This window comes from Barbatula barbatula (assembly GCF_947034865.1).
Source record: "Barbatula barbatula genome assembly, chromosome: 16".
Lineage (NCBI taxonomy): Eukaryota > Metazoa > Chordata > Actinopteri > Cypriniformes > Nemacheilidae > Barbatula > Barbatula barbatula.
This window is the reverse complement of record NC_136779.1, coordinates 10879362-10905808: the sequence shown is the minus strand read 5'-3', so window position 1 is coordinate 10905808 and position 26447 is coordinate 10879362. Positions and strand designations below refer to the sequence as shown.

The following is a 26447-nucleotide window of genomic DNA, read 5'->3' as shown; positions in this document are numbered from 1 at the left end:
AAATGTAAATAAATGTGATGTTATTGACAAATTTTGTTAATTTTACAAAATAATTAACAATGTTATTGGGAAGTAACTTTTATTCCATATATTACTCTCATCTCCCTATTGAAAAACCATATGCTGGTTAGGTAGGTTTTGAAGCATGGGACTTTTGCTGGTTTAGGTTGGTCCTGAGCTGGCTGAGCATAAGCCAAGGACCAGCAAGCACATGACCAGCTCTGACCAGCACAAACCAGCTACCATGCTTCAAAACCTATATAACCAGCACATGCTGTAAACAGGGCTATTCCTCAAAGATAAGATTTCACTCTTGAATAAAATAAAAATATAATATAAGGTCAGGTTGGAGGAGAGTTCCTTCCTCAAGTGGAGGAGTTTAAGTATCTCGGTGTCTTGTTCACGAGTGAGGGAAGGATGGAACGGGAGATTGACAGACGGATCGGTGCAGCTTCTGCAGTAATGCGGTCGATGTACCGGTCCGTCCCCGGTCAATCTACGTTCCTACTCTCACCTATGGTCACGAGCTTTGGGTCATGACCGAAAGGACAAGATCCCGGATACAGGCGGCTGAAATGAGCTTCCTCCGCAGGGTGGCTGGGCGATCCCTTAGAGATAGGGTGAGAAGCTCGGTCACCCGGGATGAGCTCGGAGTAGAGCCGCTGCTCCTCCACATTGAGAGGGGTCAGCTGAGGTGGCTTGGGCATCTGTTACGGATGCCTACGGGACGCCTTCCCCGGAAGGTGCTCCGGGCCCGTCCGACCGGGAGGAGACCCCGAGGAAGACCTAGGACACGCTGGTGGGACTATGTCTCCCGGCTGGCCTGGGAACGCCTCGGTGTCCCCCCGGAAGAGCTGGAGGAAGTGTCTAGGGTGAGGGATGTCTGGGCATCTCTGCTTAGACTGCTGCCCCCGCGACCCGGCCCCGGATAAGCGGTAGAAAATGAATGAATGAATATAATGTGTTACCAATTCTACCTACAACAAACAAAGAAGAAGGTTATTCTAAGTTCACATTTAATGCATCTAGCAACTTTGCTGTCTTTGTTATTTGTCCTAAAACCACCACATTTTCTTCCGCAAAAGCAGCAACGTTGCGTAATAATGTATATAGAAATACCAACGAAAAAAGCATTCCCACAGCAGGGGGTGTGAGATTTTCGGGAAAACCTCCTCATGTATTTATTCTGTTTTTTGATAGTATACTGTTTACCCACAGGCCATCAGAAGAAGCTGATGCTCGCTGTGAAGAAGCTCAGTGATGTGCAGAAGGCTCGTAAGAACCAGGTTGAAGGTCAAGCAATGCTGCAGCACAGGAGAGCTCCCCCTGCTCTCGAGCTGGTGGCCATCGAGCACCACGAGAACCCGGACTGTCCTTCATCCCCTCTGTCGCCAAAGATGCTCACCTTTCAGGACAGCGAGCTGAGCGTCGAGCTGCAGAACGCCATGGCCCGGACCGGGTACGCCGGTGGCCAGGATGGTTTCTGTAGCGTGGGTGGAGCATCCATGCGTCTCAGTCAAGAGAGCATCGGCACACGATCGGGGGGTTCTGGACGGTCACAGGAACGTCCGATGACATCTGTTACACCTCACAGTCGATCACAGGAGAGCTTGGGAAGTATAGACAGCAGCCACAGTAAGGAGCTGGATGGAAGCCAGATATCCCCTGTTAAAATGACACCGGTGTTGCCGGCGAGGACACTGCCTGTAATCGCAAGTAAAGCAGCATGTTTTGTATACCCACCTGTTGTGAGCAAGCCCAAACCAGTTTTGTCTCCGTCAAAACCGCATCTCGTCTCACCGCACGGATCGCCTCTCCAAAGAGGTTTCAGCTACCTAAAGCATCCAAACAACAACGTGGGATGCCCAGTTCCGGTTAGTGCTCTACAGCCGAACGGAGAGGCATCCCGGTCCAAAAAGCGAAGCCAGAGTCTTTCACGCTATGCACTTTCAGATGGAGAGAATGAAGATGGTGATATATCTACACCTACGGTGTCTGCAAATCTGTCATCGTACGCCACACTCACTCGTAAGCCTGGGCGTAGCCAGACCGGTCAGGTAGCCCGCAGTCATTCCTTTGCCATACGTGCCAAGAGGAAGGGTCCTCCACCTCCCCCTCCGAAGCGACTGAGTTCTGCTCCGAGTGGGGTCAGTACAAGTGGGGTTGAAATGGAAAGTAAGGGAAGCGTTAGAAGCATTGCGGCTCGATTGGAGAACAAAGCAGGGAGCCCCAGTAAGGCATGCAACAGCCCTTTGTTTAGAGCAGTCTCACCAGCCACCACACCAAAAGATTTGGGGAACCGTAGGAAAACAGTCATTGAATCTTCAGTTAACGAAGCAGAAAATAAGGAACCTTTGAGGAATTACAAACAAACAGGTTCACAATCTTCAACAGGAAGCTCACAGGAGAGCATACCTTTCGCTGAAGAAGGCAAAGTGACCATCAAACAAAGGACCAAAATATCAACCAGGAAGACTGTGTCTGAGACTGGTGTGGAATTTGTAAGGCCAGCACAGCCTATCAAATCACCCTTAGAGTTGCCGGAGTTTGACTTAAAAGAATCAGACACTGTCAAAAGGAGACACAAGCCAAAAGAACTACAGATCAAGGGTCAAGGCGCAAGCATGCGTGCAGTAAACGTGACCGCCGCTGAGATCGAGATGGTCTCGCAGCGCATGCATAATGGCGGATTGACTAATAATCCATACACACCGAGTCTATCTCCCAAACCGGGCTCTCAGCATAAACCTCCAACTCCTTCTAAACCCACACGCCATTCTGCTTCAGCAACCTCAGGTACGGCATTTAGCATACAGCATACAGCATACAGCATACATACATCTGACATGACTTATTCACACCCATGTTGTTCAAAACCTGTATATGACTCTTTGATGCGTGAAACGCAAAGATATTTTGAGAAATGTCTAAGTGGTTGTATTCATATAATGGACGTCAAAGGGGTCAAGGTTGTTTGGTTACATTCTGCAAAAATTTTCATTTTATTCTGAATAAGAGTAAATAAAGAAAGCTTTTTCAACTTTCAGCCATGCTTCTCCATTGATGTTTAAAGGGATATTTCACCCCAAAAAGAACATTCTCCAAAATAACGTACTTTGTGTTCTGCGAAAGAATGTCATACAGGTTGGAAATGACAAAACGGTGCATAAATGATGACAACATTTTCTTCACTATCACTTAAAATTCCCTCAACGTATGTTTTATATTATGTTACCTGTCTATCTTGTTGACTGTCACCATTATAGGTTCTTCAGGAGTGACAGTCTGTGTCGCACGGAGTGTGGCCTTCGCCGTTTCACCTCCATGCAGTTCTCCTGTTCGATGTCCCTTAAACAAAGGGCATCAAAATCAGTCTGTGCTGGCTGGGAAACCACAGGCCGTGTCGGACGTCCAGGATGAGCTGCTACATAAACGTCTAGAGCAAACCAGCACATCCCTGGAGGCGGCGCTTAAAGTTGTGGAAAGGAAATTGGCTCAGGAGGATCCAAGAGACAGGTTATACATGTAGCGACAATGGGTCTTGGGGAAAAATCAAACTCAAATGGATTGAATATTCATTGGTTTATGAATATAATCTGCTGGTCGTTCATATTAAATATCAATTTTCCCGATAAGGAAAAATGTTTAATTTGGTACAAGTAACCTCTTATAGAATTGTTTAAGTTATATGATTATTTCGTTTGTCCTGCAAACTATAGTCATAACTTCTCACTCAATTCTCAATAAGGGATTACTGCCTTACGAACGTCTAAAATAGTCTTAATTTTCTGATCAGGACAAATGAATACTTCCTAGGTTCGTACTGTTTATATCACTGAAATAGTAATACACTAAAGCGTAGGTAACGTTAATATCTTAGTTTCATTGACTTCGAGCATGTGGTGCAAATAACAGATTCAGTTCAAATGTACTTTTGGGGATTTTAATAAACACAACTAAGGTTATAACACTACGATTTCACACAGAGTAAATATGCACAGACATATACGTATAATAAAACAAAACAATTAAGGCACAAAGACACAATTATTTAGTCAGAGTAACAGGAAAGAGAGAGAAAAGAGAGAGACACAACGTTTCACTCCGTTCCTTTCAAGAGACCTCAAACAGCTTAAATTATCCCGAAAGGGAGCAATTAGACGACCTTTAAATGCAGTTTGATTGTAAAAGGAAGATACTTGCTTTGTGCTGCTTCGTGCGTGTGTGTGTACTTCGGGTAAGATGTTCTGCGGTGTTCAATAGTCCTTTCCGGGGCCTGTGGGGTGTGGCTCCAGGCTGCGTCCAACAAGGTTGCGGTTGCTAAGCGATGGAAGTCCGTTCTTGCTCGCGGTTATACAGAACTTAGTCAAACTCAAATGACCAAATAAAAGAAGTTATCAATGAAACGAAAGTTACAGGAAAGCAGCGAAAACTTCTTGCAGAAAGGTTTGGTCGGAGGTCTCCGGAGATGTTCTCGGAAGTTGGCGTTGTTTCTCTTTTGGCGGAATGCCACGATTAACGTTAGGCATCTGATTTTATAGACAAGATCGGCTATACCTCTCTTTTACGATGGCCCAATCGGATATAAGAGATCGAGGCGGGAAGAATTCTCTTTGTTTCGCGGACTCCCTCCTCCTGGCTAATCTAATGGGGGTAGCGAAAAAGGGCATTCATTCTTTGATAGCTGGTACTTCCGTACCATTGCATCGTGTGGTAATCTCTAAACGAAATTCGATATATTCACATTTTTGTGGTTACAGAGGTACCAAACAATATGATTCTGTGCCTCAGGAATGCATAGATGTACAATTATTACCGTTACCGGCATACAGGGTTCATTGAACATACAGTTAACGTCGTGGCTGTTTTATGTATAGCATTTGAAAACATTGAATCAATAAACATATACATTTAATACAGTTTCAGCTAGTTGTTGTCAATGAAGCCCTTATATGGTCATCCTCGTGAATTCTTTGGTGTGTTTGGGGGGTCATGTGTGTGCGAAGTGCGGAGATCATCTGACCTCGCCATTTGGAGGCAATAAAAGTCACGCGGATCTCCTGGAGGGCAATAAACTGACTAATTAATCTGTTCTGCCGCAGACAGGGTGGCGTCTTCAGGATAACTTATGTTGGTATGCTGGTGTGAACAACAGGGCTGTGTTTAGCTTGATCTGACAACGTGCCTGCCAGATGGCCTACCATCCTCATTAGTGTTACAGTCCCCCTTTTTGTTCGATGATGTCCTGGGGACATTATCGGACAACCCCCTCCCACAATGATTGGATGGTAGGTGAGTCGGGCGGTAGGGCAGCAGGTGGTTGTTACACCTGAGGAGCCAGCTCGATGAGATTCGCATCTGCTTCGGGGGTGGTATCCTCCCTCCGAGGTTTCCATCGGAGACCCCCAGACACGGCCGTTGTGAGCTTGGCGGTGGAGATTCTTATGTCGTTGTATTTCCTGTACAGGACAAAAGCTAGGCCCAGGGTTAGGGCGTTGCCGAAGATCATGGAGATACATAGCGCAGTGTCAGCTGCGGTCCAGGTTTGGACAACAGGCGAGGGGTTCAGGATCGGCATTCGAGACACTGCTTGGAGGGCTGTGTCGAGGGGAGCAATGTCAATGAGTTGAGGCCCCCCTTTCTCAATCCACAGTTCTAATTCCGGAGCGAGGGTGAAATTGTAGTCTTTGAAAAAGGCAGGGATTTCTATTTCTGACTGATACTCTTCGCTCAGAAGGTGGTACAGAGCCAAATCGTCCAGGTGGAGGATGGCCCCTCGCGGGACCTGGACCCACATGCTTTGGTCCAGCAGGTTGATACGGGTCGCAGTGTCGTGCTGGTCATAAATCAGCATAGCGGTACGCACTGGAGTGTTGACGAGCCACCTGTCACCTACGATTTCTGCTTGCGTCTCGGTGACTTGGGTACGAGGCGTGGCGTCGGTAGGGCAGCGGGTATCACTGATCATAGGTTGCAAACCGCAGATTCCCTCGGTGTTGTCTCTGAGGAAAGGTTTGCTTGGGCAGAGATGATGAATGTCTTTAGTCAGGGTGCACATGTGCAGGTTCGGGGCTAGGTACAGCTGTGTATCACTGTCATGGTACGCGACCACCTGGGGAGTACGCACTTTGAGGTGAGTGTTACCTTTCCAAAAACCCACATTGATAATGTCTTTGAGTCGGTAGATTCGGCTTGACTCGTTGATGGGTAGGTTAAGGAGGAAACCCATCTCCTTCTGCTCGGGGTCCACGTAAAGGGGAATGGCGCTTCCCAGAGAGTAGGCCAGGTGCAGTTGCAGAGGGTCTGTGGGTGCGTTGATAGCGGATGCCAGCACGTTTTGTACGAGGCTTAGGGGTATCAGGTATGGTGGGATTCTACCCATGGCTAAGCTATCGATGGAGGAGCTTACTTCCCGTAGCATGTCAGTCATTAAGGCGGTGACCAGCTGAGTTTGGGCAAAGTCATTCTGGAAGACAGTGACCAGCTGTTTCATGGAGTTCATGGTCTGGTTCAACAGGACACTGTGGGTGTTCAGAATTACCACCGTTCCTCTCAACGTCTTGCCGATGGTTTGTAAAGCTGCACTCTGTGTGGTGAGTTGCTCTTTAAGTTGTGGAAGCTCGGTTTGGATTTCGGCCATATGTCGATATTTACCGCGTTGATACTGGACATGCCAATGTTGAACAGAGTTCCGACGGCGGCGGCGGCTCCTAGCAATGCTCCAAGGAACCGTTTGGAGCGGCGGTTGTGTCCACTTAACTCAGCTTGGGTGACGGTCATCTTCTCTAGTTGGCTGAGCATGTGCTTGACATCGGCCTCTGCGTGGAGGAGAGATTCCTCTGTCCAGTGAGCACCCGCCCAGCAGTACTGGGTCATTGCGCGGGGGTAGTGTGCTCTGTAGACGTTGCGGGGGTCGAGTCGGACGTACACCTTCTGGGTGTGTGTTCGACAATTTGTGATCAGGAGTCCGGGTTGCTCTCTCAATACGATGCCCGAGGCCGGACCTGGTGTGATGATGTCTGGTGGCGGCTGGCCTCGGATTGTCTGGAGGCACAGGAGCATGATCCACAGTCGCATCTTTTTCAGCATGGCGACCACCGTTCGATTCGATCTCTCGACCTGTCCGGAAGAGATGGGGTGGTGGCTGATGTGCAGTTTAGCCTGTATCCCTAGACATTTCCAGATCTGTTGCATGATCTCGGCAGTGAAGTGGGTGCCTCTGTCCGAGTTGACTCTCAGTGGCAATCCGAACCGCGAGAAGATGTGGTTCATCAGGAGGTATGCCGTGGTCTGGGCAGTGTCGTTGGGTGCTGGCAGACACTCTACCCACTTGGTAAACTGGCACACTACCGTGAGAAAGTACTTGTTGCCTCTCGTTGATCTGGGCAGGGGTCCCACCCAATCGATTTGTAGATCTGACCATGGGAAAGTTGTTCCTCGGCGTTGCAGTGGTGCTCTGTGGTTCGGGTTCGCTGGTTGAAACTGGCAGCAAACCAGACACTCTCTGACATATTCTGCCACATCTTGCTGAATCCCGGGCCAGTATGCCACCTGTTTCAGTGTGTCATACGTGGCTCTGGTGCCATGGTGTCCAGCACATGGTGTGTCGTGGGCGTACATTAACATTACCCCCCTGTGCGACCGAGGTATCACAAGCCGAGGTGAAGTGCTGTCATCGGGTGCAAACCACAGAATGTCGTCTCGTATTCGCAGCATGTGTCTGGAATTATGTAGATGTCTGAGGCCCGAGTCATCAGCGAGCTCAGTGTCCGTGATAGGGTGGTTGGAGGGGTCAGAGAGGTGGTCAAGAATTGTCTTTATTGCAGTGTCAGAGGCTTGCATGTCCGCAATGTCGTTGTTGGAAATCTGCGGAGTTAGCGATAGCGGCTGCGGGGCGGGCATCGTGGCCGGTGCCGGTCGCTTGCTGCGGGTTAGCACTGCAACGTCAGGACCGGGTGTGGGGTTTGGGGGTTCCCACGTGTCGCCGTGTAGTGCGCCCGTTTTGGCGAGGGCGTCAGTTTGGTCATTCAAATCTTTGTCTAGACCTGGTAACCTTGAGTGTCCTTTCACTTTCTTCCAGTACACGATGAGGTCGTGTGTCTCTGTGATGTTGTCACATTCCTGGAACAGGTGTTGGTGTTTGACTGGCTTGTTGTTAGCGGTCTTGAAACCATTCTGTTTCCAGCTTTGAAGGTGGCACACGAAACTGAGTCTGGCATAGTTAGAGTCTGAGCAGATGAGCAGTTCTCTGATGTCATGGGCTGATGCGATCTGTAGGGCTATGAGAATGGCTGCTATCTCTGCATATTGCGATGACTGGGGTCCCAACTTGAAGTGTTGTGGTGGGCACGGCTGGTTGTTTACCCACAGAACACCTGCACCTGCTTTTAGTATGCCGTCGTGGTTGTAGGAGCATCCATCGACGTAGGCCGTGGGCATGCCTTGGCACGCATTCGGTTCAAAGTATCTGTGACAGGTGAGTTGTTGTTGTTGGGGTTCTTGTACATCAGCAGCAGCAGCAGGCATGTTATCAGAGCAGTTTTGGCATGCCGCCAGGCCATCGCCCAGCGCAGACTTGTGATTCTGTGCATATCTTGCCTCAACGTTGCGCCCCTGGAGAGCCATTAACCACGTGGCTATCCGAGAATTAGTGACCACGCCATCTCTGATGCGTTGGCTGTTGAGGAACATTACGGGCTGGTGGCGAGTCTCTATGATAACTTTTTGTGCCCCGATGTAGTTGGAGAATCGCTGAATGGCCCACACTGTGCAGAACAGAGCTTTTTTACAGTCTGAGAACTTGCACTCTGGAGGGAGAAGTGTCTTACTGGCATAGGCCACCACCTTCTTGTCCTGGTCGTGTCGTTGATATAGGCCAGCGCTGAGACATTGGTCGGAATACCCGGCTTCCAGGTAGAATTCCTGTTGTGGATCGGGGTAAGCAAGGCATGGAGCTGTGCATAAATGTCTTTTTAGCGCCGTCATGGCGTGTTCCTGAGCGTCTGACCAGATGAAAGGGCAGTCTTTCTTCAGCAAGGCTGTTAGTGGTCTAGCAATGTCTGAGTAATTTTCTATGAACTGTCGGGAGTAATTACATACATTTACATTTACATTTATTCATTTGGCAGACGCTTTTATCCAAAGCGACTTACAGGTAGTTTTTATACAGTGGCACATTACTGCAGAGCAATCAGGGGTAAGGTGTCTTGCTCAAGGGCCCTTCAGTCATGACCTGCTGGCACTGAGATTAGAACCGGCAACCTTCTGATCACAAGACCAACGCTCTAACCATTAGGCCACAGCTGACCCCTAGAAAGCTGCGCAGCTCAGAGACGTTAGTGGGAGGCTTTATGTTTTGAATGGCATGAATACGGTTTGACTGTGGTTCAATGCCTTGGGATCCGATGAGCAGGCCCACGTAGTTGACCTTGGTCCGGCACCACTGTCCTTTGTGGAGGGCGATCTTGGCGCCTGCGGCGGATAGTTGGTTCAAAACATAGTCTATCTCTTTCAGGTGGTCGGCCACCGTTGTGCTCTTCATGAGAACGTCGTTGACATAGATAAGGTTGCCTCTTACTCTGGCGTCTGGGCAGGCTTTGTTCAGGAAGATGTTGAACTCAGCTGGTGAGTTGGCATAGCCGAATGGACACCTGTTGAAGGTGAATTGCCGGTTGCCGAATGTGAATGCTAGTTTGTGTTGGTCTTCTGGATGCACCGGAATGGTCCAGAATCCAGAGGCCACATCAAGTGTAGAGAAGATTGTGGCTCCCCTGATTCGTGGTATTTCTTGTTCTAGCTGGGTCATTGGCCATCTTGACAGTGGCACCTGCTTGTTCAGTTTTCGGTAATCGATGGTAGGACGCCACTTGCCGTTAGGTTTGAGGACTGGCCAGATGGGGGCGGAGTAGGTGCTGTTGCATGGCCGAATGACACCTTTCTCAAGCATAGATTCGATGATCTCCTGCACTGGTTCGTGTGAGGCGATAGGAATCTTGTACTGCTTGACGAACGTGGGAGGCGCATCCGGGGGCGTTGGAATGCGCACCGTGTGGAGGTTGGTGAGACCGCAGTCTAAAGAGTCTTTGGCAAAGGATTCTTTGAACTTATAAAGGACTTGTCTGAGTCTTTGGCGGTCTGTCTCACTCTGGAGTGCGTTAGCTTCTTGTAGAATTTGCCGCACTTGAGACTCGAAACCTGGGTACGGTTCCTCTGTCTGTGTATCATCAGACAGGTTGGTATTGAGAGGTGTTGCAGGTGCATCAGTCTCACTGACAGGATGATGAGAGACTGTGTATATGGCGAGATGACTGTCTTCGGTCAGCTCCGACCTGCACACCTGGGTTTTGGTTACAGACATGACAGATGTGATGGCGATGAATTTGAAGGGTATAGTGAACAGTGTGTTATCTGTACTTCCTTCGGGTATCAGTGCGGGTGGAATGGGCCCAATGATGGGTAATACCAGTTCAAAGTCATGAAAATCATGGCTCACTAGCCATCCCAGCCGGAAGGCCTTGGGAATATTGATGTCCGTTGCAGTGCAGTTGTTGAACAGGATGTAGACTACACGAGATGATACTTCAGTGAGGGGTGTGGCTTCAAGTGTGAGTCCGAATTCCACACATTCAGGTGAGGGTTGGAAGAAACCCAGCGTGTGGTTTAAGGTTTGACCACATCTTATGTTGAGCCGGACAGCGACCCCTTTGGTGTATGCTGGTATCACTGTTCCCTGTTCGTTGACAAGTGTGCAAACTTCCGGGATGGTCTGTCCCGACATGAGGTTGTCATGACTGATGGAAACGTGTGGCTGTAAAGTCAGCGGGGCCCATACCACTTCATTCAACATGTCCACATGAGCCTTGAGGCGAATTAAAATGTCTGCTCCAATGTACAGATCGTGGGGCGGGTCCGGCAGGACCAGAAAATAATGGGTAAGGCACCGTTGATTCCATGTCAGGTGCAGCGCACAGATTCCTCGGGCAGATACCATAGAGGAGGGGTGCGAGTTCAAAGGGAAACGGGTGCGCTTGCTGGCATAAGGAGGGTGGGATGCATTTTCACTGAGTGCATTGAACAGTGAGAGACTAATGGCTGAGTTATCGGCCCATAGTGCTAGAATAATGTTCGTTGTGGTGATATCATTCAGCTGTAGGTCGTTCATGACCTTGGGGCAGAAGTTATCATTGTCTTTGGTGAGCTGAAATGTGCAGAGTAGCGAACTTGAACCTGGCTTTGGGGCTGAGGCTGTGTTCTCACAGTGTGCTGCAGGAGTTCCCGTGACCTTTGTGACCTGGCAGTCTGGCTCTGTGGGAATTTCTGTGACCTCTGTGACTTGACAGTCTTGCTCAGACGACGTATGCGTCTGGAAGGGAAGAGGTTCGCGCACTTGAGCCCAAAATTTCAGCTGTTTTAAATCCAGTAAGGGTTCAAAACGGTCCAGCAGGTCTTTGCCGATGAGGAATGGATAAGTGTTCATAGGGGAAACATAGATGGGGTGAATGAGGCTCATAGGTCCAATTGTCAGGTAAATGGAAGCTACGTGTTTGAGCTGGATGTCGTCTTGGCTATACGACTGCACGTTTAGCTCACAAGTGTGAAGGTTAAGGGTGCGATTCTGTCTCTGTGCTTCAAATTTGAGTTTGTCAAACAGTTGGGCAGATATCAACGTGAGGTCGGAGCCGGTGTCAACGAGGGCTTCGAGCTTCAGTTCCCTTTCCACGGTGATGGTTAGATAGAGTTTTCGAGCCATTCCCTTCTCGATCAGGTTTCCCAAGAGTCTTGGTGTTGGGGCCTGTGCGTTGATCGGTAAGCCGTCGGGATATGTCTCGGGTGGCTCATTGTGAGTGCAGATAACCAAAACAGCACTTTCTGGTACCTTGGGGTGACGAATGATGCTGCCTTGGTCAGGAGCTGTTGCCGTCAGCTGTAGTGAGTGCGTGCTGCTGACGTGTGGGGATGCAACAGGTAGTTCAATAGTCTGTGGTTGTAAAACAGTGTTCAGGGTGCTTGGTGCAGTTTCAGGAGAGTTGGGAAGGTTGGTTTCAGGTATCAGGTTCAGTCATGCTGTGTCCGGTTCATCCTTCTTGTCTTCCTTGCGAGGGTTCTTTTGGAGAAACTCTTTCAGTGCCTTGAGGAGCTCCGCAGCTTCAGAGGCGGCTGCAGTTTCTTTGTTAGATACGGGCTCAGGTCTGAGCTTACCGGTATCACGTCGTGAGTGGCCCCTTCGCCGGCTTTCTGGGCTTGGTGATCTTGGAGATTCGGTTCGGATCCTTCTGGGTTGCTGGCTGGCTTCCCAGGCGCTCACCCCCTTTTGGTTGTAGAAGGGGCGAGGCTGGTCCCAGGATCTTTCAGAGCGATCGTTCTGGTGCCTCGGACGGCCCCCACCACGACCACGCTGTCCTCTGCTGGCTGGGAGTGGTTTAGACTCTCCGTTGGCGGGCCTGTAACTGTGGTTCTGTTGGGCGCCCTCTAGAGCTAGCTCTGGACGATGCTCAGAGACAGGGCAAATGGTCGGGTGTTTTACAGTCTTTTCAGAAATGGTTTTCTGTTTGAGGTAAGCTTTGTGAGCTAAATCTCTCAACTGCTGGGTATCCATGCTGCGCGGGCACGCCAACACTCCCAGGTGGTGACTTATAGTGGAGTGAAGGTTTCGTAGGAACAGAGTTCTGAAATTGATGTCTTCCTCCATGCCTGGTTCATTACGTGCTCCAAAGTAAGCACGTCGCAGTCGGTTATAAAAGTTCTGTGGTGTTTCAAGTCGACCTTGCCTGAGGTCCACGGCCGCGATGAGACCCTGGTCTGACTCAAGGTCAGAGTACTCACGAATTAGAGCTTGTCGTAGCTGCCTGTAGTCCGCTCTGACAGTTTCTGGTTGGCGATCTAGGAAGCTGCGTACTTCACGATTAGACGTGATCCTGAGTAGGTACAATCTGTCCCAGTTGTTCGCGTTAGCGACAGTTTGCAGGTGAAAGTCTATGTCTTTTAAGTATGCGTGGACGTCGTGTCCTCCTGCAGGGTCAGGGCTGAAAGTAGGAATGTTTCTGGCCAGCTTGTCAAGGCCTTTTGAGGCTACGTGGCTGTTGACTCTGGCTTCCTGGAAGGGCTCCCCTTCCTCTGCTGCTGACGGGTATTCGTGGAGACTAGTAGGTGACATCTTAAGCAGGGGGTTGTCACCCCCCTTCGTAGCTCTTGGTTCTTGGCTAAAAGGTGCAGAATAGTTGGTCAGGGGAACCTCTGTGTTGTGTGTTTCCCCCTGCCGATCACGTTGCAGTTTATATGATTGTCTCAGTTCTCTGTGCACCGTGTCAAGTTCATCTTGGAGCTCGTGTCTTTGCTGGACAAGCTCATTGATCTCGGCTTGTGCCGACTGCAAGTGTTTTTCATAAGCTTTGGTTTTAGCGTCTCTTTCTTTCAGTTCTGTGTTGGCTCTCTCCAGGAGGGATTCGCCACGCCGAAGCTTTTCGTTGAGGTCTTTCCTGGCGTCTTTCTCTGTCTTTTCTCTGTGGACGGCGTCCAGACGGAGATCCTCCAGGGTCTTTTGAAGTCTTTCTACTTCCTTTTCCTGTTCTGTGTCCATTTCATCCTCTTTCTCGGTCTCTAGAAGTAGCGGATCTAGCCGGCGCTGATTGAGGGTCTGATCTCTCCGGGCCTCCTTGGCTTGAAGCTTTAGCGTTGCGGCTTCCCGTTCCAGATCGGTGTAGCTCTTTTCGCTTAGACGTGCCTGAGCGATGAGGTTGTGGGCGAGGCTTCCGAGAATCTTGACCAGGTCTTTGTGAGTGTAGCTCTGCTTTGGATCATGCGCCATCAGCTTGTCTAGCTCGGTGTCCAGTTGCTCCTGGCTCAGCTGCTCCAGGTTCCCTCGACCGGTGTCCGTTATCGCTTCCAGCCAGATCGCTAGACGATCCCACGGGACAGCGGGACTGGATGACCGGGACATGCTGGCTCACTGTGGACGAGAGAAACACAGCACACACACAAAGAGGCCAATGCAAGCTTGTTCTACGGCTAACGAGCTATCGCACGGGCTATGCCGTTGATAGGAATTTTGGCTAACTGATGTAGACAGTTAGGCAGTTAGACAAATTAGACAATTTAGACAATCAGGCGGGCGGTAGCCCTGTGGGTCACGTGGTGACCCGCTGCTTGGTCGTCCCTTAATTACTTAGGTCTCCTTGGGGTCTCTTGGTGAACTGAAAGAAACAAAATTACGACAGTCCGAAAAGTGAAGATTGGCAAGAGCACAGTTATAACAAAACACAAAATTAATCAGGTCTGTCACGAGATGAAAAATCAGTGTGAAGGCTGGGAGTGTTAGAAAAAGGAGAAATTAGGAGGGCTAAACCTACTACCTGTCGTAACAGTCTCTGATAGGGCCTACAGCACGTTTGTCTGTCGGGGTAGGGGACCTAAGCAGAGGGTGTGGCTTTAGGGAGGAAAGGTTGGTCAAAACTTTCGGATATACCTGACGTTTGGCCTATAATCTATACTTTATCACCTTCCTGGTGAGTCCTACAATAAATACACAAAGAGGGTAAACAGGTGAAAGTCTAAAATCAATTAGGGCTTTCTGGCTTACTGGATTGAGTAATTTATGGTTGTAGGCATAAGGGAAGTGACAAATTAGATATACAACTCAATTGGGAGTAGGTAAAACGAAACAATCAACATAAAAAAAAAAAAAAAAAAATAATAATAATAATAATAATAATAAAATAAAATAAAATAATAAGATAAAATATTAATGTTTGTATCAACTAATGACACACCAAAGGGAACTGTGATAACTGTTAGTACTTATCACAGGGGACCTAACCTCAATGGGGGAAAGAGAGAGAGAGAGAGAGAATTATTTAATAAAAATAAAAATGAGAGAAAATTAACAAAAATGAAATTGTCCCAATAATGTTCCTATTAATTAATTCCTTTTGAAAAAGGCCCACTTAATTCAACTTAAATTTAACGCAAGTTAAATTGAATTCGAATAAGCATGACAGGGGAATGTGAAAGAAAAAAAAAATAATAATAATAATGATATCCTCGAGCGATAGAATAATTCAAATTAATTTCAAAACACGTTTGAAACCAAATTTAAATAAGTCTGTAAGGACACAATAAGGAGAATAAGTCAGAAATTATATATCAGAGCAATCAACGATAAGTTTTAGGGATCATCAATAGCTTATAGCATTGTCTGAAAAAGAGAAAAAAAAAAAGTTTAATGCACTTCACCCAGCTTTGAGAGAGGTCAAAGGATAGAGAATCGGGAAGCTGATTTAGCAGGTTACGGCCACACGGTGGCGTACTTCCTTCCAAGTGGACTGTCTGTAACTTGAACCTAATTTTAATCTAAACTAGAGAAAATTACTTTTCCTTTTAAACTTCAATACTCAAATAAGTGTGTTCGATCAGCGAGACAGGGGACTTGGTTATTGCCTATATGCTAGTACGATTGTATAAATAAAAATGTTCAAAACTATAATCAGTAAACAATTTACCTGCTCTACTTATTTTGTTTAAGGCACAATTAATAGCGGGGAGTGGCACTCTCCGAAATTATCCCCGAGATGACGCTGTTGCGTTCGCGGGGGAAGGTATGGCGGCGTGTCTAATTTTAGAGTCGCCCTCTGGTGTCTAGCAAGCGGCGTTGCAACACCTTCTCGTGATTTTGGAACAAAAATCAATTTTTTTGCAAAAATCACAATTCTTTTCAGACCACGTGAGTCTCTTCGTGCTGTATTGGCACGGAACGAAATGTGGTGGGTACAGGAATTTTCTTCTGTCTATCACACATTTAAAAGAACTTCAATGGGCATCAACTAGCTGATCGTTTATTCAGCATTTGAGAAATTATGATACACAAATCACAACTACTTCTCCAGACCTCGGCAGGTCTCCTCGTGCTGTATTGGCACGGAACGAAATGTGGTGGGTACAGGAATTTTCGTCTGTACAGCAAACACATTTAAAAGAGGTCCCATAGACATTAACTAGCTGACCGTTTTTTCAGCTTTAGTCAAATGTTTTAGGTTTCACAAATGAGTAGCAAATTCACCGCTTAACCAGGAGTTTATGGTTTATCTTAACGATATGGCCGGCCTATTATTGAAATAAAGGAATCTCGCTTTATTCCAATCCTCCGCGTGAACAAAGAGACTCGTTTGAATCAACGCGGGTCAAACAATATTAAGAATGTGCTGTTCAGAGATTTCGTTATCCCCGGGACATTTAATATCGTAACATAGTTCTAGTCAATACTTTCATTAATATCGTCTAGTTATTCGACAGTTTACCGTTTATCTTAACGATATAATCTTAGGCTCTTATTAGGCCTATTATTGAAATAAAGGAAACTCGCTTAATTTCAATCTTCCACGTGAACAACAGCGACTCGTTTGAATCAACGCGGGTAACACAATATTAAAAATGTGCTGTTCAGAGATTTCGTTATCCCCGGGACATTTAATATTGCAACATACGTGTAAGTTAATCTATACTTTCATTAATATAGGCTTACATATCAATACATTATTCGATGGCAACATACGTGTAAGTTAATCTATACTTTCATTAATATAGGCTTACATATCAATACATTATTCGATGGCAACATACGTGTAAGTTAATCTATACTTTCATTAATATAGGCTTACATATCAATACATTATTCGATGGCAACATACGTGTAAGTTAATCTATACTTTCATTAATATAGGCTTACATATCAATACATTATTCGATGGCAACATACGTGTAAGTTAATCTATACTTTCATTAATATAGGCTTACATATCAATACATTATTCGATGGCAACATACGTGTAAGTTAATCTATACTTTCATTAATATAGGCTTACATATCAATACATTATTCGATGGCAACATACGTGTAAGTTAATCTATACTTTCATTAATATAGGCTTACATATCAATACATTATTCGATGGCAACATACGTGTAAATTAATCTATACTTTCATTAATATAGGCTTACATATGTATCAGTATTCGTTCAAGATGCCTGAGCTGAGCTTTTTAGTGAGTTCGCTTTGCGCGATTGGTCTCACAATTCGAAAACGCGCGTGCGTGTTATCAATACCCAAAAATACACATGCATCTGAATATGAATATTGCTCACATACACAAACGTTTGAAACTTGCCTAAGGATTCTCCACCATTAATATGTAGCGACAATGGGTCTTGGGGAAAAATCAAACTCAAATGGATTGAATATTCATTGGTTTATGAATATAATCTGCTGGTCGTTCATATTAAATATCAATTTTCCCGATAAGGAAAAATGTTTAATTTGGTACAAGTAACCTCTTATAGAATTGTTTAAGTTATATGATTATTTCGTTTGTCCTGCAAACTATAGTCATAACTTCTCACTCAATTCTCAATAAGGGATTACTGCCTTACGAACGTCTAAAATAGTCTTAATTTTCTGATCAGGACAAATTAATACTTCCTAGGTTCGTACTGTTTATATCACTGAAATAGTAATACACTAAAGCGTAGGTAACGTTAATATCTTAGTTTCATTGACTTCGAGCATGTGGTGCAAATAACAGATTCAGTTCAAATGTACTTTTGGGGATTTTAATAAACACAACTAAGGTTATAACACTACGATTTCACACAGAGTAAATATGCACAGACATATACGTATAATAAAACAAAACAATTAAGGCACAAAGACACAATTATTTAGTCAGAGTAACAGGAAAGAGAGAGAAAAGAGAGAGACACAACGTTTCACTCCGTTCCTTTCAAGAGACCTCAAACAGCTTAAATTATCCCGAAAGGGAGCAATTAGACGACCTTTAAATGCAGTTTGATTGTAAAAGGAAGATACTTGCTTTGTGCTGCTTCGTGCGTGTGTGTGTACTTCGGGTAAAATGTTCTGCGGTGTTCAATAGTCCTTTCCGGGGCCTGTGGGGTGTGGCTCCAGGCTGCGTCCAACAAGGTTGCGGTTGCTAAGCGATGGAAGTCCGTTCTTGCTCGCGGTTATACAGAACTTAGTCAAACTCAAATGACCAAATAAAAGAAGTTATCAATGAAACGAAAGTTACAGGAAAGCAGCGAAAACTTCTTGCAGAAAGGTTTGGTCGGAGGTCTCCGGAGATGTTCTCGGAAGTTGGCGTTGTTTCTCTTTTGGCGGAATGCCACGATTAACGTTAGGCATCTGATTTTATAGACAAGATCGGCTATACCTCTCTTTTACGATGGCCCAATCGGATATAAGAGATCGAGGCGGGAAGAATTCTCTTTGTTTCGCGGACTCCCTCCTCCTGGCTAATCTAATGGGGGTAGCGAAAAAGGGCATTCATTCTTTGATAGCTGGTACTTCCGTACCATTGCATCGTGTGGTAATCTCTAAACGAAATTCGATATATTCACATTTTTGTGGTTACAGAGGTACCAAACACTATGATTCTGTGCCTCAGGAATGCATAGATGTACAATTATTACCGTTACCGGCATACAGGGTTCATTGAACATACAGTTAACGTCGTGGCTGTTTTATGTATAGCATTTGAAAACATTGAATCAATAAACATATACATTTAATACAGTTTCAGCTAGTTGTTGTCAATGAAGCCCTTATATGGTCATCCTCGTGAATTCTTTGGTGTGTTTGGGGGGTCATGTGTGTGCGAAGTGCGGAGATCATCTGACCTCGCCATTTGGAGGCAATAAAAGTCACGCGGATCTCCTGGAGGGCAATAAACTGACTAATTAATCTGTTCTGCCGCAGACAGGGTGGCGTCTTCAGGATAACTTATGTTGGTATGCTGGTGTGAACAACAGGGCTGTGTTTAGCTTGATCTGACAACGTGCCTGCCAGATGGCCTACCATCCTCATTAGTGTTACATACATAACACACACAAAGACCCACATGCACGAAATGGTCATGAAGTTTGATATACAGTATGCGACAAATATAGACAAAATACAGTCTGCATAAATAAATAACACACAATGTCCAAAGTTGTTTGGTTACCAACATTCTTCAAACTATCTTCTTTTGTTTTGTTTCTGCAAAAGAAAGAAAGTCATACAAGTATGGAATGGCATGCTTAAACATGATTTTGTGGGGTTTACACACACACATTCTGTATTAAGATGAGATGGATCTGCAAATGGCACTATAATGACTAAATGACCACTCGTCCATTGGGAAATCTATCGCAATAAACTGACCCCCCCTCCACAAGTGTTTTTATTTCCTGACGGTTTGGTAGTTTGACTGAGATGAAGACAAATTGTTGATGTCTTTATCGCAGGCCTGGAGACAGATGGTGTCTCGACAATGCAGAGTTTTATTTGACTGGCCTTCTAACCAATCCACTGTCAAAAACATTTCTGCTCATTCTGTCTACCATTGAGCATCATTTTGCATTTTGAAGAGATGTAGCTTGTTACAAAGCATATGTTAATCCAAATTTGCATGTGGGTGCATTGAATCTTGACTAAATCAACACGTACGTCTTAAGACTTATTAAGATAGATGTATTCTCACTGTGCATTCTTATTAAAACTTTGTTCTCATCCTTGTTTCTCTCAGTGGCATCAACACGGTGAAGTCAGCTGGGAATATTCTTGATGATATAGGAAACATGTTTGACGATCTAGCCGATCAGCTGGAGGCCATGTTGGATTGACTTGACTCAACTACTGCATGGGACCTTCACATGGACTCCTCTTGATGCTTGAGATGCAATGCCTGGTTTGGAGACAATCAAACTTTACACAACTTATTTGTTTACAGTGCACTTTTGTAAAAAAGCATTTGTAGCATTACCCAGTTTAAAGGGTGAAATATTGCAAAAAACATGTTTCCTTTATGCTCCTTCCATCTCTAGTTGACCGGGCAAACACTGAAACATTTTTGTTTCTTTCTGTATCTTTGGCTTATTGGACAGAATGTGTTTTATCATAAGCATTTACTATTAAAGCTCTTCCAGCAGAGACACTTTCATTTCCTGTTGTGCTCAGACTTTGGCCTCTAGCAATGGATATACTGCGCAAAGGCTGAGTAAATTCTGTGTTTGAAATGCTCAGACATTCAGTATCATTCTATGAATTTTCTTGTCTTTAGACTGAACACAATATAGGGAATTATTTATATAGCCTAACAGATGGAAAAAGAGAAACCAAAAAACGTTGTCAGATCAGATTATCGTTTGTTTTAATGACACAAGCCTCATGGACCAAACATGTTTGACTAATAGTACTGTAACCATGTCATTGAAAAGGGGACGGAGCAGTACAGAACAGTCATCTGTTTGAGGTTTTAACTGTGCGTTGTACAATGTTTAGAAAATTGCATAACATTTAACTAATGTTAGGAAGGTATCTTTTCTTAACATGTTATGGCAATAGTATTTTTTGATAACCATTGCGTTTTGGAAGATAAAGCATATCGGATAGATAGCTTCTATTGTAAATGTATTTTTATAAGAATTATAATTTATGTGATTTGTGTAGTGACAAAGAAAAGTCCCTTTTTGTAAATGCTCACCTCAACTGAAACCAGACAAAATAGATTTATATGAACCATATGAACAACACATTTTTCAAGCACAAATGACCAAAGGACCCGAGATCTGTATTATTAGCTTTAATAATTTACGGGGCACATGTGGTTAAAATACACAAAACTATACTTCTACGATCTGACACTCAGGATGAGAAATGGAAAAAAAAAAGCTTAAATGGCTTTTCACTTCTGTGACCTGTGCACTTTTCCCAAAGTTATATAGTGTATGCACTGTATGTATCTTTATTGTACACATTTTTTTTGTTTACCAGTTCTTGTTTATTCTGCATGTACTGTATGCTGGTAATACGACCAGTTCTTGACTGAAAGACTTTCCTACAACTGTTTGATGACAAATATTTCTAAAAAGAAAAATATGTGGAATAACTGGTGGCTGAAAGAAGGCCGGAGCATCATGTTCTCGCATGTTTTTAATGTTACCATCTGAAATGGTTTTGTATGATATGGAATGATATTTTGATGGACTTTATAAAAGCACTTACTGGTGCTATATCTTTTTAAACAGCACTGTGTACTTAATTTCCCTGAGTTCATTCATTATGGCAATACTTTGGCATTGCTGTGTTCATTGCAGGGCTAAGTAAGTATGAGTACCATCCGCTTATGTCTCTTATGATGAATTCATTTGAACTTCAAAGTATTTGAACACTTTTAATAAAAGAACAGATCGATCCTCATGTCATTGTGGCTCACTAGTTTTTGTTTTTATTATATTCACAAGGTGACCAAAAACTGACCCTTGAACTAACAGGAAACAAAATGTATTGAGTTCATTCTCACTCTAAAGTTATTCACACAACGTAACAAATCAGTTTTTGTTTTGACTATATAAAGACAATCAACAGAAACAGTGAAAATGACACGGAGGAAGATGTGCAGACAAATTTTCAGCCATAGAGCCAGTTATGCTGACATTTCGAGTAGTCACAGAGTTCTTCTGCTTTGAACCACAGGTTGATCTCGGCGTTGGCACTTTCTACAGAATCACTGCCATGGATGATGTTTCTGTTGTAAAAACAAGTGAGCATAAGGACAAACTAGTGTTGATAAATGATAGTGATAGATACAGGGATTATTCTTTATATATAGTGTTACTATAACTGCAGTTTCTGTACATGATGGTCTTACCGAGAAACCTGTACGCAAAAGTCACCCCGGATAGTCCCAGGCTTGGAGTCAATGGGATTAGTCTCGCCAAGCATTACTCTACCGGTTTTGATAACATTAAAACCCTCCCACACCTATGAATACATTACAAAATTACAAGCATTAGCACTACAGATAAAACATTAAACTTCGGGAACAATAAAAAGTCATATAAAAAGGATTACCATGGCAATCACCGGGCCAGAGGACATGTAACTGACAAGTCCAGGAAAGAACGGCCGTTCCTTCAGGTCACTATAGTGCTCTCTAAGAAGATCATCACTGGCCTGTATTAAACACAAACAAAATGCAAACCAAATGCGGACTGCTGTATTAAAAGCTCTTTTATTCACACAATCACTTTTTAGTGTAATGTCACCAGATCATATTATATCTGGTTTATTAATTAGATGATCACAAGCGAATATACAGATGCAGGTGCACCTTAACAACAAGAGACCACAATTAAAATAATTGGTTTTAACCCCTAAGACCAGAGAACGTGCTTAAAATGCATTAAAACTGCCATCCAATATGCATACAAATAAAATTTATTATTAACAAACTTTATACACAAATATAAACTGTATCAGTGTTGCACAAGCATAATCACCATAGGCTATAAACGACATGAAGAATTATATTTCTATATTGGGACAATGTATATTGCCCACCTGTATTAAACAAATAAGCAAGCATTATTGAATATAAAATGGATCAAATATACAAAGTGTTATTTGAGCTTACCTGAATTAATTTCAAAGCAACTAACTTGAACCCTTTCTGTTCAAATCGCTTGATGATCTCTCCTACAAGACCCCTCTGCACGCCATCTGGCTTAATCGCAATGAAAGTGCGCTCCTCGTTTGCCGACATAAGGCTGAAAGCATAGAAAATACAGACATATGAAACAAACACTTTACTATTGCACAGAAAGAACTTTAGAAAGACCTACACCGCTGCGCGTTTGGCAAAATGGACTTGAGGTGCAGAAGGTGTTGTGGGTGCTGAAACCCCTGAGCCCATCACCAGTTACATTGCGAGTGACAGTAACAGTAAAATCTCCGCGCTTAACCTTCATTCTGTATGAACAGTGACCGATGATCTGACCTCAAAGGATCCAATGTATTTACAGCAGTAGCCTACCTTATCTAATCATCTTTACATCGTAACGCGCTGTATTACGCGAATACTTTTAGCGTACAAAACGATATGATGATAAACATAGGGTGCTAATAAATGTACGACTATATGGCTATAAAAAAGTCATATAACAAGTGATACTGCTCCGTTCATGGTTTAAAAACTACGCCTTATTGTTTATTATATTAACTGCCTGGTATTGAAACAAGAAATACTTTAATTTCTAAGTAGGCAAATAAAATAACGCAGTTAAAATAAAACATGGCAGGAATTTACATATAGCCCACATTATATTCTTACATTATTTGACGAATGTCCACGAGTCTTAAGGTTATTCCACACGTGTGGTTGTATTCACTAATCCATGACCAACTGGATTAAGAGTTTAGTGGGGGCGGAGAGTTGCAGTGCTTTTGCAACCATGATGCTTTGGATGCACTTGCAGTAACACATCAAGACAATTTCTAATTGTTGCATATGATAAAGATTTTGCACAAATGGCGCCATATTATGTTATTAAAACTAGTAATTATTTTATGGGTTATGTGAATATATCATATCTTAAGATGCAATAGCAAAATATGTCACTAATATTACATACTGTATATCCATTATCTCCATTTGTGTAATGCATTTCACTGCAAATAAAAATTACTTAATGTAACAGAAAAAAATACACGCAAAGAAAAAAAAGAAAGATAAATAAGATGGTAAGTATGTAGTCCAGACTACTAAACCAGTGCTTGAAGTTTTCCTACAATAAACCCAAAAGGTGCAGTTTTTCCATACCAGCTACTGTCTGTACAACAGCAAAGTTTTTGTCTGTTTAGCCAGATATACATCTTCGCTGCCAATAAACTCTTTGGAGTTTTAGCAATAATTCCTCTATGCATTCTCAACCTGTCATTCCCATAAGCAGCTTTGGCAACCGAGGTATAGTGTTGGCCCTGTGAAAAATGACAAGAAAAAACAAATAAAAACCTCAATCCGTCCCTATACGCACACACGCTGGGCTGGTCATATTATTGACCATAAATGTATTACTCAGGGCCATAGCTATTCACACTAGACCCCTGACACCAATACTAATATTGCTGTGGACACCCCTGCACATTTGGGTTCCTACAATCACTCCCCCCTTTTAGTGGATACGGTTATGGCATACTGGAAATTCTGGATCTTAAATTTGGAGGTCATCATCAGATTGAAGAAACAGATTTGAATACGAGCATTCCTCCATGGCACCAGTCAGCATTTCATGACCTCCATAGCTTTGGGAATGGTGTTAATACCTTGGCTACACCTAAATGAAAGATCGGTGTCTTCAGTGTTTATGGGAAATCCCATCAAGGCTCTGGAGAGTTTATGTTGCACTCAAGACCTGACAAGAGCAATAAGTGCTCTAACCTGGATTTGAACCCACCTTTATCTGGATTGTTGTGCCTCTTTGGAACCTATGCTGTATGAAGGCATGGATATTTTTAGAAATGTATTTTTTTTTAAATAAATCCAATAATGGGGAATTTCGAGGCGTTTTTTAAGTAGGCCTAATCATTTTAACCTGTTCATAAATATGTGCACCACATAGTCCCATTTCAGCATACATGACAAGATTATATTTTGTAGATTTTTATACTTTGCCTATAACAACTGAAGGACCATAAAAGGACCACTTCATCATCCTTACTTCTAACCGAATATACACTTATCTGACTAAATGGGTAAATAATCCTCAACTAATCTCCTTAGCAGTACTCTCGATGTTTGGTATTGCATGCTCTATTTTTATCAGGATTTAAGGATTAAAAGAGGAAGCTGCCAAGGACTGCTTCACACTTTAGCTGTGATTTTTGTGACTCATTGTCCTTTAATAGAAGTCCAGTCTCTTGCTGAATCTGTGAATTTAATACATATCTTGGGTATATTTGTCGACAACATCAAACCCTGGCATTGAACCCTTTTGTTTGTTAGGACGCTTGTTTAGCTAACCTCCTGAATAATGTTTTGGGCACAGTCGGCCACCAATTTAATCATGTGGCAGAAGATGTGTCAATCTGCGCAAATTCATTGTGCCATGAGGCCAAACAGCTCTGAGGATAAACTACAGGAAATATAATATTAAGTAAAAGGACTAATGTAAAATTTTGTTTTTCTCTATCTATTTCATTTGCTTATAGTCACATTTGTACTCTGGCAGCTTTATTCAGGTCGACTTGTGTAAATGTAAATGACTGTGATTTTGGTGCCCTAATTTTCTGCATCATTTATTTGTCTGAGTTGTAGGAAACAGAGTGTACAGAACCAGTGATAATGGGGTATCCTTAGCGTTTGATTTTCATCCCTAAGTAACTCAATTAAATTATTATAGTATTTAGACGAAGCCGTGTCTAAGTCACGAAATCAAAAGCAAATGCTTAATGGCTTGAAACTTAAAGGGATAGTTAGCCCAAAAACGAAAGTCATGAAAAACTTGCCTTCAAATCAATTTCTTTGTTCTGTTGAACAAAAATAAATATGTTTGGATGACTGTTAGCAACTTAGATGTCTGATGCACAATCCTACCACAATATAAGATATTTTTAAGAATTTAGGAAAACACACTGGACTACTCCAGAATTCATGACAGAATTTTCATTTTTGGGTGGACTATTCCTTTTAGCATCCGGTTCATTTTCATTCTTTCTGACATAAACATATTAATGAGTAACATATTTTCACACAGGAGATCGCAATCAGAATCAGAAAGAGTTTTATTGAGAATTATGCTTGCACATACAAGGAATTTGTTTTAGTGACATACATTTCCAGTACACAGAGACAACAACACACAGACAAAAAATAGGCAAATAAATAAGTGTATAAACAATTGTGCTAGAAATGATAAAGGAATAGGATTGAGTAAGATGCAGGGATGTAAGTGGGGAACATTTAACTGTTCATGGGGTAGATTGCCTGGGGGAAGAAAGAGATTTGTTATCCGTTTCATGTACAGCATGAAGCAAAATTCCCATGATTTTCCTACAGTAAGTCCACATGAGGGCAGTGCATAGGCAGAACAGATGGTTTATTTGCTCCACTGTCCAGGCAGCCAAACACGTTATCAACTAAGAGCAATCCAACAGATGATAAATCCTCGGTCACATCCTCCTGGATGGATGATTTCAGTAGAACTGTAAATGAGGAACAGCATATGTCGGTGTAATTTTAAGCCCTTAGGCAGGGGGGGTTCGGGTGGTTCGAACGAACCCTCACTGCCTAAGGTCCAGAATTGAAGTCGTTTTTTTCATGTGATTATTGTCATCATTGTTTTAATCAATGCTTGTGACAAATTTCTGGGTTGCTGTTTCCAATTAATATGATTATTATTGCAGGACGCGTGTGTGTGCGTGCGCAGACAGAGAGAATTCTCGCAATACACTTTTCAAAGCAACGTGAAGAAGCATCGCCTCTTTGCATCAAAAAGCGTGCTGGTTAAAATACCAGCAGACAAGCTAATCCAGCAGAAATTAGTGCATAAAGGTCACCAAAATGAAGTATTTGAACCTCATAATTAAATACAAAAGGAGGAGAAAAACTGCAAAAAGGTCCACTTTT

At 43.7% G+C, this 26447-nt stretch overlaps 2 protein-coding genes across 4 annotated transcripts in view; one reads left to right on the top strand and one right to left on the bottom strand.

Annotated features, from left to right (window-relative positions):
- LOC306905768 (CASK interacting protein 2) overlaps positions 1-21245 on the top strand; it is a 53723-nt gene extending 32478 nt beyond the window's left edge. For both annotated transcript variants that reach the window (XM_079476652.1, XM_079476651.1), the window contains exons 19-21: positions 1219-2796; positions 3267-3516; positions 19569-21245. In XM_079476652.1, the coding sequence (XP_079332778.1) occupies positions 1219-2796; positions 3267-3516; positions 19569-19665 (1925 nt within the window). In that variant the 3' untranslated portion in view covers positions 19666-21245. The remainder of the gene's footprint in view (positions 1-1218; positions 2797-3266; positions 3517-19568) is intronic.
- nme2a (NME/NM23 nucleoside diphosphate kinase 2a) lies at positions 20173-23221 on the bottom strand. Of its 2 annotated transcripts, none has more exons than XM_079476654.1 (5): positions 23154-23221; positions 22458-22590; positions 21896-21997; positions 21693-21805; positions 20173-21569 (listed from the first exon to the last, which is right to left on the bottom strand). In XM_079476654.1, exons 2-5 carry the CDS (start codon positions 22584-22586, stop codon positions 21452-21454), a joined length of 462 nt encoding a protein of 153 aa, XP_079332780.1. In that variant the 5' UTR covers positions 22587-22590; positions 23154-23221; the 3' UTR covers positions 20173-21451. The 2 variants fall into 2 exon arrangements, with proteins under 2 accessions (XP_079332780.1, XP_079332779.1); XM_079476653.1 differs by having other exon boundaries at positions 20613-21569; positions 22666-23167.
- Positions 23222-26447: the final 3226 nt, after the last annotated feature.